General features: G+C 36.0%; 2 protein-coding genes across 3 annotated transcripts in view; one reads left to right on the top strand and one right to left on the bottom strand.

Moving 5' to 3' along the window:
• LOC148175379 (midasin) overlaps window positions 1-25,723 on the top strand; it is a 59,236-nt gene that overhangs the window by 7,557 nt on the left and 25,956 nt on the right. The window lies entirely within an intron of this gene.
• LOC148175380 (uncharacterized) lies at window positions 28-24,932 on the bottom strand. 2 transcript variants are annotated; one of them, XM_088037610.1, is made up of 8 exons: window positions 24,693-24,932; window positions 22,352-22,437; window positions 14,455-14,653; window positions 7,631-7,959; window positions 7,319-7,584; window positions 1,829-2,011; window positions 1,565-1,783; window positions 28-1,389 (listed from the first exon to the last, which is right to left on the bottom strand). In XM_088037610.1, exons 2-8 carry the CDS (start codon window positions 22,359-22,361, stop codon window positions 1,285-1,287), a joined length of 1,311 nt encoding a protein of 436 aa, XP_087893736.1. In that variant the 5' UTR covers window positions 22,362-22,437; window positions 24,693-24,932; the 3' UTR covers window positions 28-1,284. The 2 variants fall into 2 exon arrangements, with proteins under 2 accessions (XP_087893736.1, XP_087893737.1); XM_088037611.1 differs by having other exon boundaries at window positions 1,284-1,389; window positions 1,548-1,783.

Here is a 25,723-nt window from a genome sequence, read left to right as displayed (position 1 = left end):
GGGTAAATAATCGGGCTGAGTGCTCTCATAAATCTTTATTTTTTGAGTATACATATAGAAACAGAATCTCCTGGAAGAATATATTAAGAGTGCATTAGACAAATAACGATATTATTTACTTTGATCTTCCACAATTTAGAGTAACGGTTTACTTCGGTGTAACTTACGTTACTGTTGTTTATATACAAAAGCAATTCTTTAATATTTATACATTTAGGCACATGGTTTAGTGGTTACTTTTTAAACCTGAATACATTTGGACAAAATCGTGTTATTGCGTTTATTCTGAGAAATCGACTTGACGACAACTTTGACTCACACAACGAAAGAATACACTCTTTAGCTTTGTTTTACTTTACATGATATAGTGTAACTATGCTAAAGTGTACAGGGTGGAAAAAAAAATGATAAGATATGTCTAAAATGGCGTGAAACGATAAGCTCGTGCATGACAGATTTCCCATTATTGAAAATGTGTTCTATGTGACATTTACGATCTAATCACACGGATTTGATTGCAGCTGTGGTCCTAAGTACTATTCTATTACATGTAATGTTAAACTGCAATTTCTAAAATTTGGTTGCATCGTCGGCATCCCAAGTTTTTGAGCAATTTCAAGGTGTGGACGTTCATTTTAGTAATTGCAGATGAGAAATTTCTATTCTACGAGAAAGACTTTGAGATTTACAATATCAGTTCTTGATTTGTATTAAAATATTAGTACCCATTGACAGTGTTCTTTTACAATGATATAGTTAGTACCAGGTCTTCGCTATACGTGCCGTGTTCCTTAAAATTATCAATTCCTTTGTAGGCGATTTATAGCGCGCAGGAAAAGTTTGCTACCTTTGAAGTGGTTATTCGTTGACGCAGTGACAGTGAAACAAAGTTGTACCATAGACCAATCAAATTATCCTTTTTTCACTCTTCAAGTGTAACTAAAACAGTCATTCAAACCGCTTTACTCATCTAACGATACGTGCGTTTACTTATAACTTGATTGGACTACTGTAATGATTGTGATCCGCTTGGAGTTGTGAATTTGGCCACGTCTTTATTATCATCCTCACAAAGAGTTAACATTTTGGTCAAGTGAAATCCAAATTTTCGAGATTCGATTTAGACTCACAACTGATTTAGACTAGAAGAAACGTCAAATCCGAAGAACTTTAACAGTCTTGATTTTCTTAAATTTCACGTAAATCCTTCAGGTTGCAGTCTTTGATCGTATGTATGATTCTTGAAGAAGGCTAGATCCTGGTGGATCTATCCCAATCCGGATGCTAGTCGCTCTCAGGTGGCGAACTCGGCTCCGGGCTGATGTAAAGCGGGATTTGTATTCCTCCGTTTATCGGTTCCGGAGCCCACGGACTCAAATCGGAGTCTCCCTGTAACAGAAAAGCGAATTTAACATGAACTGTTTTAGTCGCGATTTCTACTGTGTGATTTGTCTAGCTAAATTTCGACTCTAATTAGAAATGTCCCAAAACTACTCGGTGCTTAAGGATATAAGATAGTAAAAGAACATGCTGTGTACACCACTTACATATAATATTTAATTACCATAGAGCTATCAGGGTGGGCTGGCACGGGTAGGGGTGGCTTAAGCAGAGATATGTCAGCTCTAGGAGGATCCGGGGGTGGGGGCACAGTGGGATTTCCTAACCACAAGGGAATCCAGCCGCAGCACAGGTCGAGAGTTGCCCTCCGCAGCCCTCGGTGCAAAACTAAGAACAGCGTGGGGTTGACGATGGCGTGAACGTATGATATGTGCAGCGTTATCTGGAACACACTGTTTGAACGTCTTCTTTGAATGTTTTTCTTTACCTCATGCCCGAGTGGATTCCCCACAATCGGGTGGTTGACTAGCGTGACGAAGAAAAGTGGCCCCCAGAAAAGGACGTACGCCGCCGTGATAACGAGAAACATCTTCACTCTTTGAACGCCGTCGCGTTCCATTCTCCGGAGGTATTCGCGCATCCTCCGGTGCTCTTCCAGGGCTCCGGAAGCCTGAAATGGGAACGGCTATAATAACAGACAAAGGATGCGGAAGCATGCCAACCTCTGCATAAACTGTTATTTACTGCGAGTTTTATTTAATTTTGTTTGGGACCGATATCGGCTGTCATAAATGAGATTTATGATGGTTTAAAATGTATTGGAAACAGTCAATTTAAGTTGGAACTTTGTTTTTTCCAATTTCGCTTTTATGTTTTCCGGTAGATAAAAATCCGGTGTGTTCTCAGTTTTGTTATGTGGACCTGAGAGTAAAAGTGGGATTATTGGTTAATCTTGAATTGGGAGAGATTACGTCTCGTAGATGGAAACTGAATCGTTTTGAATTTTTTTTTTGTAGACTACATACAGCCACGGACAAAAAAACTTAGACGTCAATGTTATCTAATTGTCGCATTGTGTAAAACCCCTCTTAGAATTTGTAACCTTACTTTTTTGCATTGCCAATTTTGAGTTATAATTTTTTAATTTCAAAATTTTTGGTACTTTCAATATTGTGAGAATCTGACTAGATCATACCACTCTGTACTAAAGAGGCTGTCCTAATTTTATCCGTTTTAAATACTTCAGTCATGATAATTCTTAATTGTCAACTTGTCAATACTTTGATATTTTAAACGTCAGTAATGGCAATGACAGTAATGCACAGGGCTGCGTTTATAAAAATCACTCTGTATAAAGTTTGTGTAAAATTTGACACAAAAGCGTTCAGATTTTGAAAATTCTGCATACACTGATAATAACTTAAGTTTACTCTAAAAAATAAGCGAGATGTCGATATCAGAAGTTTGGCCTATGCCAAACTATTTCTAGTCGTGAATTTTTGCGAAAATTTGCAAATTTCGACTATGGAAAAATCAAAGAGCTTTTTCTTATGTAAAAAATCGCGAGAAAAACGATGGCGTAAACCGCATTTCAATATCTGAAATAGTTTCCGAGATATCGAGCACGAATTGTTTTGAACTATCAAAAATTTGGCCCTCTGGCGACAACCCACAAATTCAAACGACCATAACTCAGTTATTTGTTGACGAAAATTGAAAATTCTCGTGTTTTTGGATCCAGCGAGACATTCTGCGTAAAATGAGCCCAGATTTGTTGAGTTTTCTTAATAAATAAACGAGACATTGGTCAAAAACGGTTTTGAAGACGTCATTTTAGAGTGATTTTCAATTAATGTTTTCAACATGAAAACCACGTTTAATAGCTTTGAATTATACATCAGTCGAAAAAGGAGCTCGAAATCTATCTACTGGCTAAATTTAAGATCGATCGGACAAATAGTTTACAAGTTATGGCCAAAAATAAAAAATATGAAAAATTTTCATCGTTTGAGTCGCATTTTTTTTTCGCGAAAAATCGACTATCGAATTTTGGGCTTTTGAGAACATTTTCTAACGTAAAATGAGCCGAGAAAACGAATGGCGCAAACCGCATCTTAATATCTCAAATAGTTTCCGAGATATTTAACTTTAAAAATTACGAAAAATGAGAAAAAATGAAAATCAACTTTCCGAAACTTTGATCGGCCATAACTCAGTTATTTGTTGTCGGACCTGAATTTAAATCCTAGATTTGCAATCTGCGTGAAATTCTGCGTACACTGATGTATAATAACTTAAGTTTACTCTAAAAAATAAGCGAGATATCGATATCAAAAGTTTGCCATAGTTTTAGTCATGAATTTTTGGGAAAATTTGCAACTTTCGACTATTGGGAAATCTAAAAACTATTTCTTATGTAAAAAATCACAAGAAAAACGATGCCGCAAACCGCATTCCAATATCTGAAATAGTTTCCGAGATATCGAGCATGAATTGTTTCGAACCTTCGAAAATTTGACCCTCTGGCGACAACCCAAAATTTCAAACGGCCATAACTCGGTTATTTATTGACAAATTTTAAAAAATTATCATGTTTTTGGATTCAGCGTGAAATTCTGCGTAAAATGAGACATAAATTTATTGAGTTTGCTTAATAAATAAATGAGGTATTGGAAAAAAACTGTTTTGAAAACATCATTTTAGAGTGATTTTCAATCAATGTTTTCAAAATGAAAATGACGTTTAATAGCATTGAATTATACATCAGTCGAAAGAGGAGCTCAAAATCTATCTACTGGCCGAATTTGAGATCTATAGGACAAATAGTTTACGAGTTATGGCCAAAAATAAAAAAAAATGAAAAATTTTCATCGTTTGAGTCGCAATTTTTTTTCGCGAAAAATCGACTATCGAATTTTGGGCTTTTAAGCACTTTTTCTAACGTAAAATGAGCCGAGAAAAACAATGACGCAAACCGCATCTCCATATCTCTAATAGTTTCCGAGATATTTAACTTTGAAAATTGGGAAAAATGAGAAAAAATGAAAATCAACTATCCGAAACTTTGATCGGCTATAACTCAGTTATTTGTTGTCGGATCTGAATTTAAATCCCAGATTTGGAATCTGCGTAAAATTCTGCGTTCACTGATGTATAATAACTCAAGTTTACTCTAAACAATAAGCGAGATATCGATATGAGAAGTTTGGCCAAAGTTTTAGTCATGAATTTTTGCGAAAATTTGCAACTTTCGACTATTGGAAAATCTAAAAACTATTTCTTATGTAAAAAATCGCGAGAAAATCGATGCCGCAAACCGCATTCCAATATCTGAAATAGTTTCCGAGATATCGAGCATGAATTGTTTGGTACCTTCAAAAATTCGACCCTCTGGCGACAACCCAAAATTTCAAACGGCCATAACTCGGTTATTTATTGACAAATTTTAAAAAATTATCATGTTTTTGGATTCAGCGTGAAATTCTGCGTAAAATGTGACATAAATTTGTTGAGTTTGCTTAATAAATAAATGAGGTATTGGAAAAAAACTGTTTTGAAAACATCATTTTAGAGTGATTTTCAATCAATGTTTTCAAAATGAAAATGACGTTTAATAGCATTGAATTATACATCAGTCGAAAGAGGAGCTCAAAATCTATCTACTGGCCAAATTTGAGATCTATAGGACAAATAGTTTACGAGTTATGGCCAAAAATAAAAAAAAATGAAAAATTTTCATCGTTTGAGTCGCAATTTTTTTTCGCGAAAAATCGGCTATCGAATTTTGGGCTTTTAAGCACTTTTTCTAAAGTAAAATGAGCCGAGAAAAACGATGACACAAACCGCATCTCAATATCTCTAATAGTTTCCGAGATATTTAACTTTGAAAATTGGGAAAAATGAGAAAAAATGAAAATCAACTATCCGAAACTTTGATCGGCCATAACTCAGTTATTTGTTGTCGGATCTGAATTTAAATCCCAGATTTGGAATCTGCGTAAAATTCTGCGTTCACTGATGTATAATAACTTAAGTTTACTCTAAAAAATAAGCGAGATATCGATATGAGAAGTTTGGCCAAAGTTTTAGTCATGAATTTTTGCGAAAATTTGCAACTTTCGACTATTGGAAAATCTAAAAACTATTTCTTATGTAAAAAATCGCGAGAAAATCGATGCCGCAAACCGCATTCCAATATCTGAAATAGTTTCCGAGATATCGAGCATGAATTGTTTGGTACCTTCAAAAATTCGACCCTCTGGCGACAACCCAAAATTTCAAACGGCCATAACTCGGTTATTTATTGACAAATTTTAAAAAATTATCATGTTTTTGGATTCAGCGTGAAATTCTGCGTAAAATGTGACATAAATTTGTTGAGTTTGCTTAATAAATAAATGAGGTATTGGAAAAAAACTGTTTTGAAAACATCATTTTAGAGTGATTTTCAATCAATGTTTTCAAAATGAAAATGACGTTTAATAGCATTGAATGATACATCAGTCGAAAGAGGAGCTCAAAATCTATCTACTGGCCAAATTTGAGATCTATAGGACAAATAGTTTACGAGTTATGGCCAAAAATAAAAAAAAATGAAAAATTTTCATCGTTTGAGTCGCAATTTTTTTTCGCGAAAAATCGACTATCGAATTTTGGGCTTTTAAGCACTTTTTCTAAAGTAAAATGAGCCGAGAAAAACGATGACGCAAAGCGCATCTCAATATCTCTAATAGTTTCCGAGATATTTAACTTTGAAAATTGGGAAAAATGAGAAAAAATGAAAATCAACTATCCGAAACTTTGATCGGCCATAACTCAGTTATTTGTTGTCGGATCTGAATTTAAATCCCAGATTTGGAATCTGCGGAAAATTCTGCGTACACTGATGTATAATAACTTCAATTTACTCTAAAAAATAAGCGAGATATCAATATCAGAAATTTGGCATAGTTTTAGCCATGAATTTTTGCGAGAATTTGCAACTTTCGACTGTAGAAAAATCAAAGAACTATTTCTTATGTAAAAAGTCGCGAGAAAAACAATGGTATAAACCGCATTTCAATATCTGAAATAGTTTCCGAGCTATCGAGCACGAATTGTTTCTAAAAAAATTTGGCTCTTTGGCGACAACCCGAAAAATCAACATAAAAATGACGTCTAAGATTTTGTGTCCGCGGCTGTAGTTATCTACGAACCAAGGTAAAAAGTTTGACTTTTTATTACAAATGTGTTTATTCCTCGAGACCGTAAGCAACTAATCTATGTAAGTACCTAGAAAGTCGCAAAAACGCAGAGATTACGTTTTTGCAGATGGCAAGTTGAATGAATTTTTAACGAAATGAATTTTTGCAACACACTTAGAAGAAGCAGACTAATTTGTTACTTCGAGGCACTTAATTTTATTTGTCGAGAGTTTTAAAGTCTACGCGACAGCGACGTCTTCTCCCGCGTTAATTATTCACATGATTGTACAAAAGAGGTGGATTTATGTTTCCCCTCGAAACAACGTTTTCCACATTAAGGCCGTTTGAAGAAGTTTGTGAACCGGAGTAACAAAGGTTTTAAACGCACTTGTTTCCTTTAAAATTGCGCTGATTCTTCGGGAAAGTACCCGTATGAAATATTTTAAAGGCACTTTACATGCTCGATCGGTGCTAAGAGTTGAAAAACTCGAACCGCAAGCAGCGCCCCTAAATATTTATCAAGTCTGGCGCTCCCATTTTTTTTATATTGTTTTTATCCGGGATCTTCCGGTTTCGACGCTGTGCGATATAAGTAACATAAGTACGCTATCACCTAAGCTGTTGTTATAATTTATGCAACAGGACTTAAAAGTACAAGTACTTTAAGTCCTGGTAAAGCACAAACCATCTCGTTATGAAATATAGTGGCTCCGTTCATTATGCCAAGGAGATAGTTATAGCATGTGTTTAGATGTCGTCTGCAGATGATGAGTACGTGTAGCTTAATTACCTACCCTCTCCCCGTTTGCGTTGGTCCCCGTTGCACCACCGCCCCCTGTCACGTTCACGAGAGTGGTGACTAGACCCGCCACTCTCACGGCTTCGACGTTCGCTTTGGTAAGGTCTCGGTGCAGTTTTCTCAAGTGGAAAAGAGTTAAAAACACACACACCAAATTGACGGCGATCCAAAGGGCGTTTAGGATGTAGTGTCTTAAAGGGCCGTGGATCAAGGGACACGATGGGGCTTTATGGCCCGCTTCACCTTGTGCCGCCAGAGCACCTGAAAAACACCGCAATAGCTGTAACTTCAAGTAATAAAAACTCACCGGAGAGGAACGTGGGCCCCAAGTTGATGGTGATGGAAGCGAACCAAATCATAAAAGTCCCGAAAAGCACGCACTGAGGCGAGTCCATCAACAGCGGGACATCCGACAAAGAGTCAGCATCATCGTCTTCAGGGAACACGGGAGAATCATTCAAAACCGTGGTCAGCATATTAACCGTGGCGACCGTGACCAAAAGAAGGAAGGCAGTTTCCACGAGGGAGCACTTCTGCACGGGCTGGCAGTGGAGTATTGAAATTCCTAAAGGGAGTAACAACGCCGCTCTGGCACAATCCACCGCGCCTTGATGGAATAGCAGACCCTGAGACCATCTGAAACAAGAAAAAGTCCATGATAAACTGCTTTTTAAGGAGTTTCGTTTTACTTAAGGAGCGACCTGTCTTGGATAAAATAATCACGTAATTTATTACGCCCGCGGCCTGACTGAAGTTGTTAATTTCAACTCTTAATTACATGGCGAAATTAGATTAAAGAACTCATCGGTGATGATCGAGGACAGTCAATAATTTTAAGCGTTTTCCAGTGTTCAACGCACGCAGCGCTGGGAGTTCGTTTGGTGGGTGGAATTTTAAATAAGCTTTGTTTGAAATTGTTTGCGAGAAATTCACGCATATGTAAAGCGCGAAGGAAGAAAATGAAGCAAAAAAGACACTCGATACGAGCATGGTAAATATTTATCCAACCAGCCACGGTCATTATTCAGTGTTTTATTCCTGTTTATTTAAACGGGGCTGTTGGTTTAGTTGGAGCAAATTGCCGGTGCTCAAAGTGATCTAACAGCGTGTTCCGTTTAAAATCGATAAGATTAGGCATTTAAAAAATTAATTTCCGGTGAAACTCGAGCCGTCGTGTCTTATTTTATAATTCACTTTCGTTTCTAGAGATCTTTCTCACCGCACCAAAAGAGCAGCACACTGCAAGTCTGTTAAGAGTCAATACGAGCCCTTTACAAATCTAATTCCGATGGCACCGCCACTCAGGAAATGAGACTTTTAGGTCCTGTTTCCGCCGACTGGGTTCTTGTGTTAGAGATTATTATCGTTCAGTACGTCGACACTTTCCATTGTTGTGTTCCTTTACGATATGTGGTCGGAAATAACTGCTCGGACTGCGCTATGGAGAAGCAAATTGCTCAGAATTTGATAAAATTAATAAGGCTGTAGAAAGGAGCATACAAGAGCGAAAATTTGCGGGAGCAGGTGATAAATGACATGATCGATAGAATCGCTTCTTTGCAATTTTCCAATCAGCGAAATCACGCTGGACGCGTCAAAAATGCGAACCAAGGGAAAATCGGGATTTCGATAAATCAGCGGACAATGGGGGCACTGGCCCAGGGCGGAAACGTCCGAATTGGGCACTGAGTGCATCTCTTCTTCTAACTGGTAATTTACATGTTTACGTTTTTTCCGACATTTTGAGTGCACCTGTTCTTTACGATTATTCATGTTTTAACAGCCTTGAAGTAAGAAACATTAACTTTGAGTGCATATGCTAGAATAAAGGGTTACGCGAACTTAACAACTTTATAGAAGATTTAAGTTCAAAACTTTGCTTATACGGTTTTTGTCGTTTTATTCTAAAACCAATAGTTTCAACATGGCATTTGTTTACTTTGATTTCTTGAAATTTCAATGGTGAAGTTGGCACCTATCAACTTGAACATTTTTACAAGGGAGGCATTTCTTTTCACTTTAGAGCTCCGCTAAGCTAATAAAGTTGCGGTTTTCTCGCCTGGACCAATTTCCAAACTTTTGATTCATTTGTATTTTTAATTTGCCGGGTTGCCAACCCTGCTGTATCGAAATGATTACAAGGGTGCTGAAATTTGAAATGTGCGTGTTTGAACTTGACAGATAATTTGATTTATTAACTGAAATAACGAATATTTGCACCCCGAAACATTTTACTGTGATTTGTGAGTGCTTGCAGTACTCAAAATAATTGTTTATACGTTTTAATTTGACCAAAAATTTGCAAACTCGCTTAATTGTCCCGTAATGTTTTGCAATTCTCCGAAAATTTATCATTTCTTTGGACAGCCAATTGTCAATTATTTCCACCAAAGTGAAGTTGATAGAGTTCATCCTGTTCGAAGCAGCCCCGATTTTAAACTATTAATTATTTTTTTCCCAACAAAAAATTAATTGAAACTGTCTCCCAAGATGACTCCTTTTTATCTCTCGAAGTAATCGTTTGTAACTAATTAATTCGAACTGACGTGTCCGGTCACTGATTCTGATCTAATTAGATCTAACTTACACATCCGGTCAATGATTTGATATATGGTGGATGCGCCGGGCTAAGAATTTTGAAATCCATCAGTTGTAGCTAATTATCTGCCGTCTTTTCTTTGGTAGATTACAATTTATGATCTACTGCATCAAGACTGTTTTTTGCCAGCGTACATACATTTTCTTAGAGTTTAAATTTTGCGAGTCTTTGTTGCCAACCGAGCCAGTTTATAACCGAAGTTTTTGTATCGCCTCTCCGAAAGTGTGTTCATGTCAGTTGTAAACGAAAAACGAAATAAATTGAATCGATGTAACCCATTTAACTTTGAACCAAGTTTTACTGTAGGCCCAACTGATGCACCAACTTTGCTTTTTTCGGTTTAAAAATGCATGGAAACGGAGGAATTCGAAAATACAAGCTATAAAGTACACACTTTTTATTGATAGCACGATAAACGTTTGTCGGGTTGTAATAAATGAATCCCTTTTCCGCTATATTTTTGACCTGAATCTTCATCAATTATCAAGATTAGGAGCCGCACTTAATCTTTGGTCTGTTGAGCTTTGTAGCCAAAAGGTGGTTATCGATCACCGTTTAATGAAAGAAAGGGAAGCCGGAAATTGTCAAATGTTTCGAAGAAGAATTGTACGCAATTGTTTTGATAAGTTAAAAACTCGGTATCAACTTCAATTAACTTTTGCTATTATCTGTCTGTACGTTTTATCTCACAAGCAACTTAATTATAATCATTTTTCTTTAAACTTGGCCGGGGCAGGAAGGATATTTGCTACAAAGTTGGGATCTCTGTACAAGATAAAGGGTGTTGGAGTAGGATGATAGATGTTAGACGCTATCAAATTGTTAAATAGCAACATCGATCTTTATAGAGATATCTACTGGGAGTTTGGCTTTAAAACCTTTTCTTGTTGAGACTGTCACACATGAAACTGTGTATTAATTTTGTCTAGTCGTTTTAAATTTTAATGGTGATTCCCCTACCAAAAGCCGGAAGTCGGGAGATAAATATGCATGAACTTTATGAATAATATTCTAATGATTAATTCTGCGGGTATGCGGTTTATTTCTATTGCGTAAGCGGGTGGTGTTGCTAGACAATTAGTCGTATGAAAAGCGCCATATTTCCCGGAAATGTTTTATATTTCCTCCGCAAACATGCTAAGACCATTTGTTTACGTCTTGAGTGATATACTATCGCGGTAGCTCCCAATCTAGGCTTTCAAATTTAAAGTGTGTTGCATAGATTTTTATGTTAATTTTCCTTCTTTTTGTTGGAGGATTACAAAAATAAAAAGCTTTGTTCAATCAAATCTAAGGTAATTTCAAGCTACAATATCGCGTTTACGAAGTAATTCTTCACAATACCCAAAAGGTGCACTCCAACACTTTAATTAGAAGCAAATTAACTTTGTTTGAATAAAAATTATCCTTCGTCCTTGGCTCTTCTTTACGACTCTTTCGTCCACGAAATCAATTACACTAGAGGGATCCTTATAATTATATTGGGTGACGGAGCGAGAAATTTCCGCCGAATTATGTACAATAAAAAATGAAATACGATTTGCCCTGTCTCATTTAGAAGTATAATTCCATTATAATGGTTCGTCACAACGGTATATTGGCGCGTTTTTGTGATGGTGGGCAAGTTTTACTATTCGTTGATGACAACATGTTCTCTTGCATTAACCACATTGCAACAACTAAATAAGTTTTCTTCCTCCATGACCCGACACATCTAATTTAAGGCTTGAGCGCGAACTTTACAAACCGTTCCCAAGTGAAAATTTGCATTTAAATCCAAAACAGTCTGTTTTCTACTTTTGTCACATCTCAGCTTCAAACCTGGATAATTACTTTTGTCATCGTTTAAAGTAGCTCCTTAGCGTTAGTTAGAAATTGCTTCATTCTTAGGGAATGTACCTGAATTTCGTTCCAGTTACATTCTCTCAAACTACTTACTGCTAGATGCCTAGAATTTGGTGTAATCATAACGGTCTAGTTGGTTTAACTGTGCAAGATAACGTTAAGAGGTTTGCATCTGGCGCCAGTTTTTCCACAGCTCTGATTCTGTGTTGCAACTTCACTGATTTCACAGGATGATGAATTTAAATCTGATGACAAAAATGTGGAGCTCGTCTTATTGTAATTTACATTGTTTCGTTGCTAGGACGAGATTACATTCCCTGGGAATGAGACAAGGACCCTTACTGCTGTATTGTTTTACAGAAGTGAAATGAACATGTGAAGCCGAGCTAGTAACATTTTATTGAAACTCTTCAACGTTAATCGATATTTTTAGTTGGTAGTACCACTTTGTTCATGTCAAAATAACGTTGAATAGAACTGTTCCGGTCGCCTACAGTCTGTTAATTGTGAATAAATTGAATCAATTTGGCCACGTTGAAGTGCAAATGCACGTCGAAATTACCTCAGGAACGCTAAGAAAATTCCCATCACTTTGCCTCTCTCAATGAGGTCTCCAGTGCATTTCACCACCAACGAACGCTCTTAATTACTCTTCGTTATTAAAGTAAAAACTGAAATTTCTCTTCTTCACATTTCCCAGCGGAAAAACTGCAGCAAAGAATTGGTAAATTAACGCTCAGAAAAAACTCTTCCAAGACGACCATTATAAAATCTTTATCCAAAAGACTAAACTAAAGGTCCTTTTTCAAGTGCACAACCAACCGGAATCACCGGAACTGAAACGTCTCTGTTACTTTAGCATTTGACAAGAGGCGCGTAACAAAAACCGGTTGAACTTTCCGTGCGATTTACGACGTGTCAGTCTGAATTTTCGCGAAATTAGCTATGGATTGGATAAGTTAATGTAGAAAGTGCAATGAAATGGCTCTTGCGAGGATGCCAGCGTTAAGTGGTATTGTCAATAAACCTTTCCAGAAAGCCACTCAATTATTAACGCCACAGGTGTTGTAAAACTACGGCCGCTGTTCAAATATACATAGCGAAAAAGCCGCTTCGAATTCAACCAGGCGGTCTAACGATGTTGCGGCATTTGTCAAAAGCCAAGCGGAATCCTTGGAATTAAGGAAACGGGGAATAAAGGGATAAGCCGCTTTAAATTTTATATTTGACCAGCGTGGACCAAAGGTAAGAAATGGTGATATTTCACTTGTGGATTAGAGCGAAAAAAAATTTAGTCTTGGGGTTGAGTTTTTCCCGGGTCATTTCACAGATTCCCCTCCATAAACCAACGGTTTGATCTAAAAACCCGCGAGAATCTGATGTGTCAAGTTTTGTTCTCTCCCGTTTTATTGTTCCTCGAATCCGCTTGTTCTAGCATTTAATAAATAGCCATTTGCACGAGGCATTTACTTTGCACGTAACTGTACAATCATCCTGCATAATGTATGAGACTGGGGGCACACTTCTGAAACTATGAAACGCCCACATTGCGGACGAAAGACCCCATGCGAAACTTCTTTTTATTAGGTCTGAATAAATATCTCATATTTCCAGTACAATATGATTCGAACGCATATATCTCGCCGGGATTTATGCCAACATTTATTATGTCTTATATTTGTGTCACCGGTTCAATAACAGCAGCATGTATGAAACTGTCGCTAAGTCTTGTAGTGTGGAAGAGTTTGTTTTATTTTACGAAATCTGAATGTCGAGTGGAATTTCAGCAAGTTTTATTTGGGACGGAAATGATCGTTACGAAGTGCACTTAGAATTTTTATGTAGGAATCTATTTGGAGTTTCATTGGACAGTTGATAAGTAATGGAAGGAACAAATGGGTTTTACTAATTGAAGGAAATTCAAAAGAACACTCGTCTGAGATGTTAGAGTAGCTAGCGAGTTGTACAATTTATATGTTATATTCTATAACAAAACAAGAACTTTAAGTGCGCCATAAAATTAACGTACCATTGGATCGAGCTTAATCATCTCTCGTTATTGAATTTTCGTTAAATTTGTGTCTCTGCAGTAAGAAGCGAATTACGCCCACACGTTTATTGCTGTTCCAAAAATTCTAGACTTTACCAAACTCGACTTTCAGTCGCTTCTTTGAGCTAGCGGCTTAAAACACTATAAAACTTTTATTACACAATGATAAATGTCGCAGACTTGGGATTAAAAAACGTTTAACTTCCACGAAACAACAGTGAGCTTGTTCTAAAAGTTAGTCAGCACGTTTCCATCGGTTATTGTATTACCAATAACAAGTTTTAGTTGGTTCCATGCGTGGGGTAATTTCAGTTTAATATCACAATTTTTCCCGGCGCATCCACCATCATTTCGGCTAGAATGTGATTTTTATTTTTCTTACAGTTTGTAACAGTTTATAGCCCGCGTCACCCGTCACAATCTGATTGAAATTTAAAATTCGCCGTTGGCAGCAATTCACCTTCCGTTGCATGTTGGCATTTCAGCCCGCGATGTGTTCTTTCCTAAAGTAAACTTGATATATCGGCGTGAATACAAATGCCACCGCTTGCTCGAGTCAAACTTAGTTTGTTAGCTCGCATTGTAGTGTCAAGAAAACTCATAAAGTATCTAGTAAGGTAAAAAGTAGTCAACTCACCTCCTAAGTTGTCGGTTGGCCAATATAACCCCCATGAGTGCGATATTTGCGGCCATCCCCATCGTTCCTAAGGCGAATATCAACGCCGCCTCCGCCGTTCCTCCAGGATGACACTGAAAGACTTTAGTGGCATTTTGACTTGCGTTGGCGACAATGTTCCCAAAACGTAAATTCGCACCGATCATCGCCACCGCAGAACCTGTCAGAGAAATCCGGTATACATAGGGAATCAACGTAACCGCAAACCCCATGAATCACTCTGAAGGTCCTTATAAGGGGGCTTTTAATGTTGTTTTCAGTGTAAACACATTTTTCGACAGCCTGAGGCTAATGTTATGACTGGAAACAGATGGAAAGAATGGTCGGGTGATGGATGCATAACATGCAGTGGAATTGTATTAAAATTATCTCGTTGCGTTGAGAAAGATTGCACGTTTTTTCCTTCCTTCAGGGAAGCGCTTGCATCGATAAAATCGCAGTCGAATGGGTAATTTTCTAGCATTTATGGATGGGGTGAGTTCGCAGTAAAAGAGCGAATTTCGACTATTGCAGTTTATTCGTGCCGTTATTTTGTGGTAGTGGGATTTAATTTATGCGGACAATTAGATTAGGTTGGTGATTGTATTTGTTTTTGGGGAAATGTGATTTTTGCGTTGATGACAATGCAAATTAAAAATTAATAAAATCAATTTCAATGCGTGAAAAGAATTCATCAGAGAGCGGGTAATAAAATTTATATGCATCGATTTCCAGTATTTTTTTTTTTATTAAAAATTTTTTGGGCAAATGGTGGATGCGCCGGTAGTTCCATTTACCGTATGCAGCGTCAATTCAATTATGATTAGCCACGATTTGCATAAATATGTCATGTAAATGTTTGCTCTTCAGCGTGTTCAAATGATTACACCGCCATGTTCACACACGTTATAGAAATTGTTTGAAGAAAAGACCATAATCGTTTCTGTTTGTTTATCATCTACATGTAAATTGCCTTCAAAAAGCGTAGCCTTTAATTAAGTTTCCACCATAAAAAGAACGGTTTTAAAGTCCCATTTACCCATTCGTAAAGTAAATTCCTGGGGTATTCCGTGTTGGGAATTACCTGTAAAAAGGACAAGATCCTGAAACATTTCCATGTGAAACGAAAAAGAGTGATATCAATCCTCTAAGGGTAGTGTCGAATAAATCCAACGACCCTAATCCAATAGAGCCATCTGAAATATTTGTCGTATAGAACACATCCATCTTGAGGGTCTCTATAAAACTATTTTCTCTGACGGTTGTGTTGTTTATCTACGGCTGTAAGCCTTTGTATACTAGATAAACAACATTGGCTCTTATTTAACGAAAAGATTTACTCGTCGCATGCAGTTACTTGTTATAACGTGTTGAATTTTTAAAGAACTTCAAGGTTACATTCATGTTTACGCCTCTTGTTGACTGCAATACGCTGAATAATGTATTGAACTTATTCAAATCAAGTCGATTTAAGTGGATTCTCACAAAAAGATTTATTCAAACGGATAAAAATTCATACGAGTGCGTTATTGTACATTTTTAAACGAGCCATTAGTGCACTCATTTTTTGTACATTTTACTCAATTAAACTTGAATGAGTAAAACAAACAAGTTCGGTAATGACTTCCAGCGAACAAAACGAAATATCTGCCAATAAAATGGTCTCTAATTGGATTCTTTTATCAATCGGACACGATTCAAAGCCACTAACAAATGACATGGACATGCGAACTAAATTTCATGAATTCTTCGGGGATTTGGTGTAGTTGAGGGTAGTTAATTCTTCCCGAAAATTCCTGAAAATTGCAGCTTTCGTGCGATCTTTTCCATTATTAACAGGGCGAAGGGCGACTTCCTGTGAGATCGTTCTTTAATAATTAAATCTCAAACACATCCTGCATTGCAGAACTTTAACAAAGGGCGCAAATTTTGTCGCTTTTAGCCTGTGAGAATATAGGTTCTCCGACTTTAAGGCACCTTAATGGTTATTACCCTCTTTAAGATATCGCGATAAAAAAGCATCTCATTTTATCTCAAGTCGATAACCACGGAGCTATGATTGATAATGTGACGTTTTTATTTTACCAAATTTCGTTTGAGCCTAAGCTGACAGTCGTAAAATCCCTCAAGTGAAAGTTCAGATGTGGCGTATTCCAGAAGGAAAGTTTAACAAAAGAACCGATTAATTCCATCGAAAGGGAAGCTCCCGAATAAATTTATCCTGGTAATTACGAGCTTTATCAGCGTGGTTAGGTGCGATTCTCTTTCATTTCCATTACTGGGAAATGTAGGTAAATCTTTGCATAAATTATTTTTCGAAGGGCTTATTTTATCTTAGTCCTGCATGCGTTGTAGCTGTTTCTAGCTTTATCAGGAACAAACATAAAGCTCGCAATTTCCACGCTAGTTTTTATTGTAGCGATCTTTTGTTTGATTTGTAGATAAGTATTTTATGGCAGAATAAATTCTTTATTTCTGTTTACCTTTGTGTTTTGTTGCTTTGTTTCTTTTATGATGCAAATAACCGAACCGAACATTTTGGATGTAGAAAAATAAAAGCTTCTTGTGATAACGGAGAAGACTTTTGAAATATGAGAGTAGAGAAATTGCTTCTAATATTTCCTACAATGTGTGAGAATCGCAAGGTTTACCAAAATCCCACACAGGAAATTTCCTGCAAACTGCACATCACGATTTTAATAAATAGTGATACGGGAAATTTAGGACGCAGCTGATGCAAGCTGTAGAATTAATTAGATTGCATGCGGTTTTGTCAGCGATGTGAATTTCATTCTTTTCTTGAATTTCCCAGGAAAAAATGAAAACAAAAACATCTACGAAGTTTCCACTCAGTGACTCGAAACAATGAATCCGACAGAAGTCTAACCACATAAAAACCTCTTTAATAATTGAAGAAGTAACAATTCCATTTGAAACAGCGTGCTCCAATCTCTCTAATAAACCAAGCAATTTACGATACAAAATCCTCTTCTCATCATTCTTTCCGTTTGACTCAATTACGTGAAACTTGCAGAATTGCTGGAATTTTTTTCTCTCACGACGATAAATTATGTCACCTATTATAGGCGCTAAACTAAACAACAAAGCAGTGTTTTTCTGGCCTTAATTCCCTAGATGAAACTTTTCCAGGCCACTCGCAGTGCTACGAACTTTTCTCATATATCGAATGTTGCTATCAGCCCAAGATTAAATTTTGAGATGAGAGTTTTAATTACATTTACTTTACTCGTCTCCGTGCGAAAATAATTGACTTTATCATGGAGTTATTGTCATTCAGTGAGATGAGCGATCGGCGTAATTAAATTTTATTGTAAGATGAATAATATTTATTGACTTTTTTTGATTTGGTACGAAGCAGGAAGAAGAGGAAATGCCATAAATTTGTAGTATTAACCTAGTTCTACGTTTCCTTGAGATTTTCAGGTTGGGATTACAATTGGGATAATTGCTGGTGCAAAAACTAGGAATATTTTAGTCAAATAACGGTCGTTAAAGAAAATGAGATCTTGGAGACGACCCAAGTCAACATGGATCTCTATTATAAACGGCATGAAAGCCCGGTACCTGACTTTGTATAATTATGCGAGTTATGCCAGTGAGAAAGATTTGGACAGGGAGGACAGTGGCTCTCAAGCGGTGGGAGGCTCAAACTATGGGCAATTTTTTAGGTTTTCTTAAAGGGCCTTTTATTTTTAACACTGTCAATTTCTAGTGGCTCCAGATTCTTTTAAGTTGATATTAAATTTTTGAAATTTTAGTTTAATAAACTTGAGGTCTCTAAATTCTACTTCTACTATTAGTTCTAAGAATTTTCAGTTCATAGATTATTGGGTCAGATTTTTTCTCATTTTTAGATTACAAGAACTGAGAGATTGAATTTCCTATTTATGATTTTTTTAGATTTCTCGTTAATCGAAGGCTTTTACATTTTCAGATGTTCGGTTTTAAAATTTGCAGCTAAGTTCTTCAGTTCAAAAGTTGAGGGTTTCGCTATTTTTCAGTTGTTAATGTTACCATTTTTTTTAGCAGAAATAATTTAAAAGTTTTTGAATTTATAAGATTTATAGATTCACAGACTTTAGTTTTTTTTATATATTTTTTTTATTCCATATTTTTAAATTTTATTTCTGCAATTTCCATCAAGTTTTCTGATTCCAAATTATTACGTTTTTTTGTTTTCTCACTCTCAGTAAACAGAATCTCAACTCTTGAAGATTTTCCGAGTTTAAATTCAGTTTTTAGGTGTATTCTAGAGTTTAGATAATTTGATTTTTGTTTTTTTGATATTCTGTTCTTTTGTATTGGTTTACTTTTAAATTTTGGATTCCAAGAACTAGAGAGCGTTGAAGATTGTAATTATAATTTTTCAGTTTCCTCATTTATTAATTGAAGGTCTTTAAATTTTCAGATATATTCATTTTTAAATTCCCAGTTAAACTCTTCGGTTTAAAAATTGAAAGTTTTCGGAATTTTACAATTACTGTTGATGTTATAATTATTTGTCTCAGCAGGAATAATTAAAAGTTATTGAATTTCTGAGACTGCGAATCAGTTCTTCGCAGATTTTAAATTTTTATTCCATATTTTGAAATTCTATTTCTGCAGTTTAAAGCATTTTCAAGCAAAGTTTCTGATTTGAAATTATCAAATTCAAAAGTTTTCTTACTTGCAGTAAACAACAGAATTCCAACTTTGCAAGATTTTCCAAGCCTAAATTCAATTTTTAGGTCTATGCTAGAGTTTAGGAAATCCGATTTTTGATTTTTACTTTTAAATTTTGAATTCAGAGAACATGAAAGCATTGAAGATCGTATTTATAATTTTTCAGATTTTTCGTTTTATTAGCGGAGACTTTTAAATGTCAGTGGTCGTTTTAAAATCCGTAGCCAAGTTCTTCGGTTCAAAAATTGAAGATTCTGTAATTTTGTAGTTGATGTTATAATTTAATTTTCTTCAGCAGGAATAAATTAAAAGTTTTTAAGTTTCTGAAATTTTTAAATTTGCATTTTCAGTTCTATTTCTGCAATTTCCAGGATTTTTCAGTAAATTTTCTGATCCCAAATTATCAAATTCTCTCACCTGCAGTCAAAAGAATATCAGTTCTCCAATATTTTCCGCACATAAATTCAGTTTTTAGGTCTATTCTAGAATTTAGGAAATTCGATATTTGATTTTCTGTACTTACATTTCTATTGGCTGTCTACTTTTAAATTTTCGATTGGAAGAACTTACTTGAAGATCGTATTTCTGATTTTTCAGATTTCTCATTTCTTAATCGAAGGACTTTCAAATCTTTGTTTGTCAAGTTTGTTTTTCTCTGCAGAAATAGTTTAAACGTTTTTGAATTTTTAAGGTGGTTTAGATTCGCTGAATTCAAAATTTTTGCTAGTTCTTCTTATTGCATATTTTAAAATTTTATTTCAGCATTTTTCAGCAAATTTTTTAATTTTAAATTGGCAAGTTTTTTAAAGAATTTCTGAGTGTAAATTCAGTTTCTAGGTCTATCCTAGAGTTAGGAAATTCCGTGTGTTTTCTATTGGGAGCCACTGCTCTAAGGTGGCCGGAAAACTTGATTCCAATCTCAGTTAATACGAAATGATATCTTCCAGCTCCGAAATTAATGCTTCATGTTCTTCCAGACATTAATTTCTGTAAAAATAGAGATTAAAAGAAGCTCTAGCTAAATTCCTTTTCAAGCTTCAGGAAGTGAAAGTAAATTGCGCATATTATATCACATTCCAGGCGACATTCGCGAACTACCTCGAGGATTTTGTTTTGTCGTTTCTTTATAATGATTTTTCTTTGTGGAGACAAGCGCACAAAGAGATCATTTTCCGGATTTATCTATTTAAAGTTTGCAAAGAAAATCTGCAGTTGATAAGGAATTAAAAGAAAAACTTGCGCGCACTTAATTATTACGATTGCATCTTTAGCTTGACCTGCAGCTTTTTCTGAATGTAAATCGTTTTCAATAGCAAAGTTTCTTTTAAAATTAATCACAGCTGCATCGGACTTGTCTGTAGATACTTCATCAGGCATCAAGTTTCGCAAACAAAAGCTTTTGAAAGCTCCTAATGGCTTTGGTACCAGATATAGGAAACTTCGTAAAATGATTGATTAGGTTGCGTGATGATATCTCCCAATAAGATTCGATTAACTAACGTAACAAAAAATTTGTCGGATGAAAACAACTTTTATTGGTCGAAATTAATTACGTTCGCTTTTCATTCATCGGTTTATTTGGTAAACAAAAAATACGTTTAGAGATGATTAAGGAGTTTGGGAGTTTCTTCCTGTTGGTTTGTTAATATTGGTTTAATAAAGTTGGTGAGTTTGGTAAGTTTGCGGATCATCGACGAGGTATTTGCGGTGTAGGTGGTTAGTTATCAGGGTCGGGGGTGAAGATTTTTCTACTGATTGATGGTCGACGTGTGCTATTTACATATTGGTCTTTAAATCTTATTTCTTTGGAATCCGAGAGGATAAAATAAATTGTAGTTCGTCTCAATCCCATTCTCCGTTGACTAACAAATTGAGTCGTAATTCCTGACAAATCACCACCCTAAAATGATCTTTTTTATTGGATACACCTCTTTCAGCGACAGTTTAGCAAGAAATCACAAAAAACACATTATTGGCCATTTTTCACCCCTCTTTGTAATCCTAAAATTCATCACTTCAGGTATTAATCATAAAAGCGGCGCTTTCGAATAAATCCAGCTCATGCGAACATCAATATCAATTTGTCCAGATCACGTGTTTTATTCGTCGTCCCTTCATGAATAAATTTCATTAAACGAACTTCCAAAAATCACAATTATTTTGATTCCCGGGGAAAAGTTTGTTTCAACTTTGCAACGTGTGAATTTTTCTTCCAGGAAAGCTCTTACTGACATTTACATAATTTCCCTGGAAAAGTTTCCCGACTCTATAAAATTGAGGACCATCCACAGTCATTTATTAACGGGCACAAAAACAAACCTTCTAGAACAGGAAATTTCCCGGTTCTTTTTAAAATGTTCTTTGTGAGTGTTTGAATTGGTGTGAAGGCGATTTTTTAGCGGTGGAATTTATGAGGCGGAATTGTAAATTTGGGTGAAGTGCTCCTTTAATTGAATTGGGAATTTTGAATGAATTGATTGTTGAATTTATTTATAAATTAGATAATTACTTTTGAGATTTACTAAACTGAAGTCGACAGGATGCAAATTCAACTGTGCGGAGTCATTACTGTTTTTAAATTAGCTCATTCTGGTACTAATAATGTGGCAGGAAGGATTGTAATTGCGCAGCGGCTTCGTTTTTGGAACGAGCGGGTTGAAATTAGGGGAAATTGCAGTAGATTTTAGTTAAAGTGAACATGTTTCCATAATTTTTTTTTTAAACCCGGCGCATCCACCATTTCCCCTAAATTCTTATTGGGATTGTGGGGACTTTTTTCGAATGATTTACGGCTTTTCCAGATGAGAACAATTTTTGGGACCTCAAGTGGTAAAAGTTGGGTGTTGACGTTTGTCCAGAATTACCTCTTAACCGGCAAAGTATCTTTTTGTCTCGATCTACCCTCGCAGCTGAGGTCAATATATAATTCAACTACCTTTCAAAGTCATCACAAAGTTCCAACTCCCCTTGTTCAAATCTCGGAAAACTCCAAAACCCGAGCAATCTTTAACAAATCAACAATTTTTCACCCTTGAATTTTATTTGACGTAGGGAAATTTATGTCGAGCGTAATTTTCATATTAATATATCGTTACAGTTTTCCAATATTGACTGAACTTTTCCGTTGAAGCGGAAGTGAGTCAACACAAGGTTTGCGGTTTTTTTTTTATAGTATTTGGTTTTGGGAGATACTTACCCGCCGCCATTTTGTCTGTTTGTTCTTCTTTATTTTATTTCATTTTATCAGAAGATGGTGCGACCATGATTTGTGGCACTTGTATCCTGGAAGCGAGAACGATTGTTTTATTTTCTTTTAGCGAGTTTTCACCTGACCCACAGCTGACGTGGAAACTCAACCCGTTTTGACGATTTCGCATACCATGTCAGTTAGTTTGTAATCAAGGAGTCTAATTAGTACCAGATTCTCTGGAAATCCACCCCACAGTGAAAGCGAAATTAGATTTATCAGTGTTGTTTTAAAGTCCCATTCACCTATCGAAAATATATTTTCGTGTGAAAATGAAAGTGTCTAAATTATTTATGGGATGGTAGACACATGAAATATGGACCGGCTTAACCGAAGACCTTAAAGTTGAAGGAATGCGATAATATACACATAATTTTACAACTTGAACAGTGCAGAGAATAGCGATGATAGAACCCTTGTTTAAATCAGTGGCGTACACAGATAAAGACAAAAAAACAACACCAGGTTGGGTCGTTGCCTGGAATCGAGGTTATCCCAGCGCATCATTTGAATTTTGATTTATCTTCCCGTTTTCTTGAAGCGGATATAAAAAGGGTGGCTTCTCTTAATGGATATTGATTCGTTTGTTTTTTATTAAAGAAATCGTATTTTTTGCATAAAAGGAGGTTTTAATGTCTCCTTGCAATCTCAGGTCTAAGAAATTTCAGTGAACGATCATAAAGCTTGGCATAAAATTGGTCGTTTTGGTATATTACTTTAACGTGTGCAGTTAAATGGGGTGATAAAAGCTTGTCAAGTGAGATTAAACGGAAAAAACAAAGCTTGAAATTAATTGAATCAAATTTTCTGTAGTGATTGATTTTTTGGTCAGTTTTAGTACAAAAAGGTTAACACAGCACAATACGATCGAGTTATACGCGAACCTTTATATGCTGCGTGCAGTAAAATTTATAGCTTACAATTTCCTTCAAGAGCTGTTGGATTAACTTTGTCCGGAGTTGCAAAGCTTCGTCATTTTAAAGGGTTCTCTATTTTAAGCAGGCCAAGAGTAAATATTTCACCCTGAGGAAGCACTTTTAGTAAATCAAAGGTGCCACTGGTAATAATTAATTATATTATTATTATTATATTATTATATTATAATTACTAATTATTTACGGAGAAAATTTGTTTATTTTTCCCCGAAAAAAATGCAAATTGCCAGCACTCTCATTAACAGAGAAAAGAATCTTCATCCAGTCTGGCTCCAATGGAAACCAAATGCAAATTTTGACATTACATAACATCCAAATCTGCCACTCTCCAATGCCCGATTTAAAATCGTAAATCTCTCTCGACTGCGCGATTACATTATCTATGAATCGAAACGTTGTTTGTTAAAGACGATTTATTATATTTTAGAATGTTAACCGTATTGCCTCCAACAAAGTTACGCAACACGACAATTAAATTACGATCCGACCCTTACAATTGTTTTTGGGACAATAAGAAGGAAATGTTACGACTTTGGGTGCTTAATGTTGTTGAAAATTGTACGAAAGTTGTGTTTGGCTTGTTTGTTCTATTTTTCTGCGGCTATTGTTAGCTAGGGGTTGATTTTAACGAAACACGTTCTTATTCATTAAGCGAACTAAATTTTGTAGCACCTGGATGTTGAAACGCAAAGCACGTAAGTTTGGAAAGTCGGGAAAACCCGGGAGATTTTTTGATAATGCAGCCTGCGTTTTTGCATACTTAAACCGTCGGGGGTGGATTACAAGAAAAATAATTACTTAAATATTGTCACGGTGAAATATCGGTTCAACTGAAAGCACGGGGGCGGAAAATTCGGTGTGGAAATTTCAAAACCTGCGAAGCTTTTTAGCAAAACAAGTTTCATTTTTATGCGTAAGCGCTTAAACTGGTTGAATAAGGTCCGTTTTACCACAGAACTTTTTGTACTTTGGTCTATAATGTGTTTGTTTACCCTTGGGCCCTTCTACCTTCTTTTAATTTCAAAGTTATCGTAAACACTGGGTGGAGATAAAAATAATTTATTTCTTTCATTGGGACAGCAAGAGTCGTCTTTTAGGGAGTCCTTGGATTAGTGCCAAGAACATTTCAAAATTCACAGTTTAACACAATCGATATCTGCTCTTCCAAAAAGAAAATCCACCCAGGTACATTTAACCACGTGCATTGTGTAAAAAATCACACCACTGGGGTACAATTACACAAACAAAACAAAAACGTTTGTGGGAGTAACGGAGCGATTTAGATTAAAATTCAACCCCCCCAACTACACACCCTCAACTCGTTTTCACTTTTTAATTAACGGAATCAAACTTACTGATCTCCCAGAGCTTAGCGCATTAATTAATTTTGTAAAGTCTCAAATCCTCGTTTGGAGCTAATAACAACAATTCTATTACATTGTTATGAAAGTTTCTCGCTAAAAATGAAGACTCGACGCACTCGGTGTCGGTCGGCTGTACCAATTCCTGTTTAATTAGCGGCACTTCACCGAAGTTTTTTTAATTCCGTGCGTCTGAGTAACTCCGTGGCGAACTCTCGCGTGTATTTGTGCCGGAGATCGCGAGGATACTGCAGGGATGCTGTAACGTGTGCCACCCCATCGCTCTCTCTTGATATCCCAGGGGTGAGTGCCGAGGTCTGCTCACGGCGGGTTATGCTCTTTAATTGGTCGAAATGGTGACGTATGAAAAGTTTCTGAAGACTTCCGTGAGGTATAATTGTACAAGTGGGGCGGATTTTTTTGCGAAGATTCTTTAAATTCTTTTAATGAAAGATTGCGAGGATATAATAGGATTTTAATTAAATATGGAAATTTTTCACTGTTCGTTGTAAAGCGGTAATTATAAAGGGAAGATCAGCTTATTGTGGAAATTAAAGAATTAGGGTGCTGCCGTCAGGGACGTTGAAATTATAAATTATGTATTTAGAATTAAATAGGAAAATCATTAATATGAAGTAAGGAGAAATGACGTCACGATGACGCAGACTTCGAACTAGTTAATCCCGGTATTTGCAATTCAAACTTTAGTGTTTAAGTTCCATGGATTTTACGAAATTTCCTGTTATTAGTTCGTTATAAGTCTTAAAAAAAAGGCAAATGTGACGTTCTAGCTGTAAAAGTGATGAATAAAAAGGGGATTTTATGAAAAGTGCATCTGCGGTAACTTTTCCATATTAAATTATTCTTAAAGGAAGAGAATTGTGGAAGGTAGCGTTGAAAGTCCATGAAATTTAAAGAGCACATCATCAAATAAAAGATTTTTTTGTAGATCTCTGACTCCTGCAGATCTTTTGTACGAGTTTTGTATTGTCCTAAAATCAAAATTCCTACGCTTTCCTTCATTT

Source organism: Gnatocerus cornutus, chromosome 5 (genome assembly GCF_029298725.1).
Source record: "Gnatocerus cornutus isolate USDA-ARS CGAHR chromosome 5, icGnaCorn1.1, whole genome shotgun sequence".
Classification (NCBI taxonomy): domain Eukaryota; kingdom Metazoa; phylum Arthropoda; class Insecta; order Coleoptera; family Tenebrionidae; genus Gnatocerus; species Gnatocerus cornutus.
This window is presented reverse-complemented; position numbering and strand designations above follow the sequence as displayed.